At 28.2% G+C, this 6,378-nt stretch overlaps 1 protein-coding gene across 1 annotated transcript; it reads left to right on the top strand.

Moving 5' to 3' along the window:
* The first annotated feature begins 2,710 nt into the window (after window positions 1-2,710).
* LOAG_18107 (hypothetical protein) lies at window positions 2,711-6,378 on the top strand. Its single transcript, XM_020450775.1, has 5 exons — window positions 2,711-2,892; window positions 3,353-3,446; window positions 4,230-4,368; window positions 5,347-5,497; window positions 6,133-6,378. Exons 1-5 carry the CDS (start codon window positions 2,760-2,762, stop codon window positions 6,171-6,173), a joined length of 558 nt encoding a protein of 185 aa, XP_020305511.1. The 5' UTR covers window positions 2,711-2,759; the 3' UTR covers window positions 6,174-6,378.

Below are 6,378 nucleotides of genomic sequence, written 5' to 3'. Positions count from 1 at the left end.
TTTAATTTATTTTATTTTTTATTTTTTTTTTGGTATAATTGAGTATGAAATGATTAATAATATCCTAATTCTCTTTTCCTTTTTCTGTCGCCCTCTATCTCTCCGTTTTTCTCTCTCTCTCTCTCGCTTTCCACTTCTAATTTGTAAATTATTTGTAACGTTGGATAAATAATTTTACTAAGTAGTAAAACCGTTTTCATTTTTCATTTTGAAATTATTTTTAACTTAATTAATTTAGTCTTTTCTGTAACATTTTTACCTATAGCATACTGTTTTTTTTTTTTCTAAATACAGTGCGTGCAAATGTATGAATGTTTTTTTTTTTTGAAGATTGATTTTAATTTAATTTTTTTTTTTAAAGAAACCATGGAATGAATTTAAGATTAATTGCAAAAACTAGTGTTTTTTTTTTCATTGAATTTATAATAAATTTATAACAATTTGAATGATTTTATCTTTCATTGAAGAAATTAATGCTTATGGAAACTATCCATTTGTTTTTTTTTCAAATTAATTTTAAAATTTTGAAAATAATAACTCGAAAATTAAAATAAAATGTATAATGTTACAAAATGAATTTTAGGTATTTCAGTGAAATTTGAATATAATTCCATTATTATATTATCTATTGTATAATTATGCACTTAACCATCAGCACTGGAAGATACTTTATCATTACCAGGGAATGAAAAATGTTTTGAATTATCAAATATTTGGAGTAAATAATTTAATTTTTAAAACAACATTTTGATTGATTTCACGTCTGGAATGCTTTTTCTTCTGTTAATATAATTCAATTACTGAAGAATTTAATGTGAATAGCGAATAGCTATCGACGAATGGCTTAAAAAATGGTGAAATTTGATTTCAATTTTTTTTTTCATACTACTTTTTTCTCCATCTTTCTTCTTTTTCTCTAATGCTTCTTCTAGTTAACTGTTATATTTTTCATCATCATTTAATGCTTACTTCATTGCTAAAATCGATTATTTTATTTTTTGTTTCAAGTTAAAATTGAAAATTATTACTGAACGTAAATGTAGTTGCTATTCATAGCATTCTATTAATTATATCGGTAATTTCAATTTTCTAATTAAGGAAACTAATTTCATCTTTTTTCCTTTTTCTTCTTTCTTTTCTTTTTTTGTTTTCAAAATAAATATGATTTTAAATATGAAATAAATATGAATTTTTTTTGAAAAAAAAAAAGTTTATTTATGGAATGACTGATGAATTGTTAAAGTAGTAGCTTATCACTGTTATGATTTAATCTCTTAGATGCTAATTGATGAAAAGGTATTTTGCATATTCTCATTTATTCTCATCTCCCTTTTACTTAGAGTTTGCAAAGAAAGAGAGAGAGAGAGGATAAGGAATAAGAGAGCTGAAAAATAATTGCTAAATAATTTGGTCATGTGAAAGTTTTAATCATTTTCTCCTTTCCTTTTTTTTTTCTTCCTAAATTTCAAATAGTTATTAAGGAAAGGAAAAAAAAAGCTTTTCTACATTTTGTATTTTTTTTTTTAATGAATTCATCTTTTCTCCTGATTTTTTCTTTTTTTTTCCCTTTCTTCTCTCGTAATATTTTGGCAATACTAACAATAACCTATCTACATCTTTTTCATTTTCTTCTTTCAATTTATGTATAAATTGAAACTTAAGTGCTACCACTTCTTAGCATGAAGAGATTACCGGAATAGTTTGAGTTGAAATATTTGAGATACGGTGCTTAAGTTAAATACTTCTTACCCGAATGTGTATCTTTATAACATAGCAGAACTGTTGTTGATCTTCTTTTTCTTTTTTTTTGTTCCTATTTTCTAAACTTTTCTCTGATGTACTTTATATTATTTTCACAATTTTTACATTTCTGAGATCATTTTTTTTGACTAAAAGATTTACAATTTATTATAAATATTAGCTAATTATTAGAAGGATGATGGCTAAGTTTGTAGTTTCGAATATTAATACTTAATTCCAAAATATATTTCGTTAATTCATAATCATCTCTATGTAGATATCTGTGTGTATGTGTGTGTGTGTATGTGTGTGTCTGTCTGTGCAGTGCATGTGTGTGTGTCTGTGCGTGTGTGATTATAAAATGAGCGCTTAACAAATTTTTACATTCCAAAAGTAATTTTCAGCATCATAGGACCAGTTTCAGTTGACATGTATATGCTTAAGCCGTTTGATTAATTAAATCGCTATTTTCTCCTTATATTTTGCATACTTTGAACAAAATGCTTGATAAGTTATTACTACGCATTAGGTAATGGACACGTTCTATGACTAATTAATTAGGATCCATAAGCAGCTTCTTAATTGATTTCTCACACTGTACAAATTATGATTTATTTATCATTTCATATCTGATAATTAAGTAAAAAGTCCATGATTTTTTTGATTTTCTAAATGTTTGATAAATGTTTCATTAAAATGTCAAGTATTTGTTAAAATTTTTTGGAAGCAAACATTTTTTTTCATGCATTCATGATTAATTATAGTCAATTATTTAATTAGCAATTTCCATTAATTATTTTCCAATTACATCCATCATAGTTTACCTGGTGTTTAGTAGTGACTTGTAGACTACCTTATAATTTAACATTGATAATATCAATTATTTATCATTACGCATTATTATTTCTTCATTTCGTCATAATTCTTTGCTTCTTTACTTTATTATTAACAAATAAACTTTTTTAAATTTTTTCAGAATAAGTTACACTGATCAAGTAATTTTTATAAGATAAATAAAAATGCCGCTTCCACCTGCGGTTGATAAATTATTACAAGATGTGGATAAGAAATTGCATGAAGAAAATGCTGTGACGAATTTGTTGGCACAAATTGAAGCGAAAGTGGGACTTAAACGATTACATCTTGTACTTGGTTAGTTTATTTAGTTCTAATATAAATATACAATTAAGTGAAGTTTATTTGTACCTTAGTAATATTTTGTTACGATTTATAATTTTAAAATATTTATTGAAAAGGAAGGCTATTAAATGCCTAAATAATCACGTTTATGTTTTGTTGAATGAATAACATTATATGAATAAAATTTCGTTTCCCTCGTTCTTTCTTCCATTTACCAATGACAAATTTTTCAAATTTGAAGTTTGAAAATTTTGGGATATGATCAATTAGTTTCTAAATCAGTTTATGTTGAAAGTAGCTTTTGGATACAGATTAGCTGTTGTAGTTTTTTTTCTTCTTTTTTCTGATTACGATAATCTTATCTCTCAGCGAAATGCTAATACGTTATTTTTTCGTTTTCTAGAAACTAATATAAATCACCTTTTTGATATATCATTGTATAATGTTTGTTGGAAAAAAAAAATCTTTTTAGGTTTTGTTGGAATTCATGCTCTGTATTTGATATTTGGATCTTTTGCTGAACTTTTATGCGATATCATTGGCTTTGTCTATCCGGCTTACATCTCGTAAGTGTTTCTGCTTGCTTTTATTTCCAACTGTGAGTTAATAAGATAATAATATTTAAATTTTAACAAAATGATTGCTAGTGATACGAACCATTTTCATAAGATTTTAACCCTGTTATCAGTTACTATAATAAATCTCCGGTTGTTCGCACAATTGGATATAACCTTATATTAACTGATGGAAAAAAAATATGATGCTTCTCGTCAAATATTCCCATTTAAATTAGGTTGTCCAGCAATCCTAATCGTTTAATTTTCTCTCCCTAACTATGTTTATCTTATTAACTTATTCAGAATTGCATTTGTTGCATTTACTTGCTTTTTTGTTGTAAGAGAGAGAAGGAAGTAAAAGCATTAGAGGGTAGTGGTTGTGGGGATAACTTGTGGAATAGTTTTAAGATAGTTTGGAAAAAGTGAGCAGGTGAACATGGATAAATATCGGTTTCGATTTAGAAGTCGGAAAATTCAATGACTGAAAGAGAAATATAGGTAAGATTTGTGGAAATAATTTTCACATTCAGCAAAATAGAAGTATGCAAATCGAAATCATGTACTAAATGGCATTCGCATGACTTTCGGTTATTACAAGTATATCGATGGTTGAAGTTGACTGTGAATATCGAAACGTTTTCCAGCTAATGTCTCTATGATCTTTAATGTAGCAGGTCTAGTTATAATGTTGTAGACCTCATGTGAATAAATTTTTTCTTTGTATATGTAAAGATGCTCGAAATATAAATACCGACGGAGTATGGGTGTGTCATCAACAAGTTGGTTTTTTAGAATCAGATCAGTCGAAACTTTTCATAAGGATGATGGCGCACAGTGGTTAACCTACTGGGTTATCTTTGCATTATTCAACATCGTCGAATGCTTTTCGGAAACATTCGTAACATATTTCCCGCTCTATTGGCTACTCAAGGTATATTTGTAATTTTAGTACCTAGTATATGAAAAGTTATCTTCTAGTACTGTTTCTTTCTGGTGTAGGTATAGTTTTTTCTTTTTCATCTTTCGGAAGTGACATATTTTACTGATATCATATAGGAAGTGTATTTTAAGGAAAGTGTAAAATACGAGAAAAACTATCATAATATTCAGTTAAAAAAAGTGATGCCATTCACCAACCATTACATTGTTTAGGACAGGCTGTTAGTGATGGGTAGAGTAAACTTCCAAATATTCTAAAGATGTTGTGATTATGGTATCAAAGCAGTATTAGATCAGTTCGTAAATTATTTGACTTTTTGTAGATGTTAAAGTGGTGGTAAATCAATTCATGTGTGTAGCATTAGGCAAAAAATACAACTTTTAAATACAGTGACAACTGTTTTGTTTGATTTGTCAAATGGCAATGATCGTAATATAATATACATTCGGTTATTTTTTGTTATACAATTATTTACAAAGTTAGCTAAGTCGTTTCTTGTTTAATATATGAATGAAAATTAGCAATGTAAAAATAAGCATAACGGTAGAAATTTATTCCGTATCAAATTAATATTTTGTCAGGGTGTTCTGCACTCACTAAATGGCTGTGGTTAGGATAGAGTTATAATGATGGTTGTGAAAAAGCATGAATTCTTGAAAAATCTCTTCAAATTATACTTCTAGTGCGATATCGTAATTGCTTGAACGACACCACTTTCATTTTCACTTACTGTACATAATTTTAACGAATATTTCAGTGAAAATTGTACGGAGCTACTTCCATATGATAACTTGATCCTAGCTTTCAGTTTATGGATTGAGTAATTGTTTACTCAATAAATGTTCTTGCTTTTAAACATCTTCCAGCGTTTCAGTTTCTTTTTTTAAAGAAGTTGAGGGAGTTTCTTTTTTTCTATTATCTTTTATTTTTAAATTAGCTTAAGTAAATCAGACGTTTCCTTAATTACAGTGCGTTTTCCTGTTGTATTTGTATTTGCCAATGACAAGGGGTGCGCAGAAAGTTTACTACCGTTTCATACAGTCATTCGTGCAGAAGCACCAATCAGCTATTGAAAAACAAATAGGTCGTGCGGCCGAGAAATTGACTGATAAACTTGATGGTTTGCTCTTTTCCCTTTCATTCTTCTTTCGTAGCAGTTTTTGTTATTAAATTTAAATGAAATAAAACTGGAATAAGTTCTGGAGTCAATTGGAGCAATTATCTTAAGTTGTTCTCTTTCAAAAATGAGAAGGTTTTTGGAAAGTGCTGGAGATCAGAAAGTCAGCTATCGGATTACTATACCAGTAGTTGTAGTTATCTAGTAGTAGCTGTTTCACTGACCATTCTGTTATGTTGTGTTAATGGTTGTGACAGTAGTGCCGCCTGCTATTTCACTAATTATTCTACCCATGTAAGTTGCTTTGTTGACTGGAAAAACTTTCTGCTGTCTTTACTGAGGGGGGAGTTTGACTGTGAAATAAATTATATACCACTTTCAAACAGTGTGTCCGTATAGCAGTGTGTATGAAAAGAGTATATTAGCATGGAAAGATTCCAGAGTAGAAAAAGATTGATCTAAAAATCCAAGCAAAACGTTTAATCAAAAATTAGACTGAAAATGATTAAGGTTGAAACAAAGAAAATAAATAAAGGACAAAAACATTCAGAAGTTTTAGTGAACAATTTAAAATAATTAGGAATTCTATCTCGATGTTAAAAAAAATTAACGAATGAAATAAGAGAAAGAAATTTCAGCAGTACGTCAAGAATTTGAGACGCACGTGAAACCGAATTAAGATGAAGTGAAATTGGACATGCATTGAGCAATTATTGCGACAATCAAATGTGAAAAGCTTAGCATCCTAAAAAAAAAAAAAAGTGGAAGAATATAATTCAGCAAACTGATGGATGAATGGTTTTAATTAGTTATGAAAGATATCTGTAAAGCTTTTATCAGAAGCCTTCTGCTTTATGTGTGCTTTGTCAAAACTGAAAACAGGG

This window comes from Loa loa, assembly GCF_000183805.2.
Source record: "Loa loa unplaced genomic scaffold supercont3.196, whole genome shotgun sequence".
Classification (NCBI taxonomy): Eukaryota; Metazoa; Nematoda; class Chromadorea; order Rhabditida; family Onchocercidae; genus Loa; species Loa loa.
Note: the sequence above shows the minus strand (reverse complement) of the source record. Positions and strands in the feature narration are given on the sequence as shown.

Bases quoted from the DNA above. Each gene is read 5' to 3' on its own strand.
- LOAG_18107 (XM_020450775.1), top strand. From the start codon at position 2,760: ATGCCGCTTCCACCTGCGGTTGATAAATTATTACAAGATGTGGATAAG. The intron at 3,447-4,229 runs GTAAGTGTTTCT...TTGGTTTTTTAG, and splicing joins GTCTATCCGGCTTACATCTC to AATCAGATCAGTCGAAACTT. The intron at 5,498-6,132 runs GTTTGCTCTTTT...AAGAAATTTCAG, and splicing joins ATTGACTGATAAACTTGATG to CAGTACGTCAAGAATTTGAG.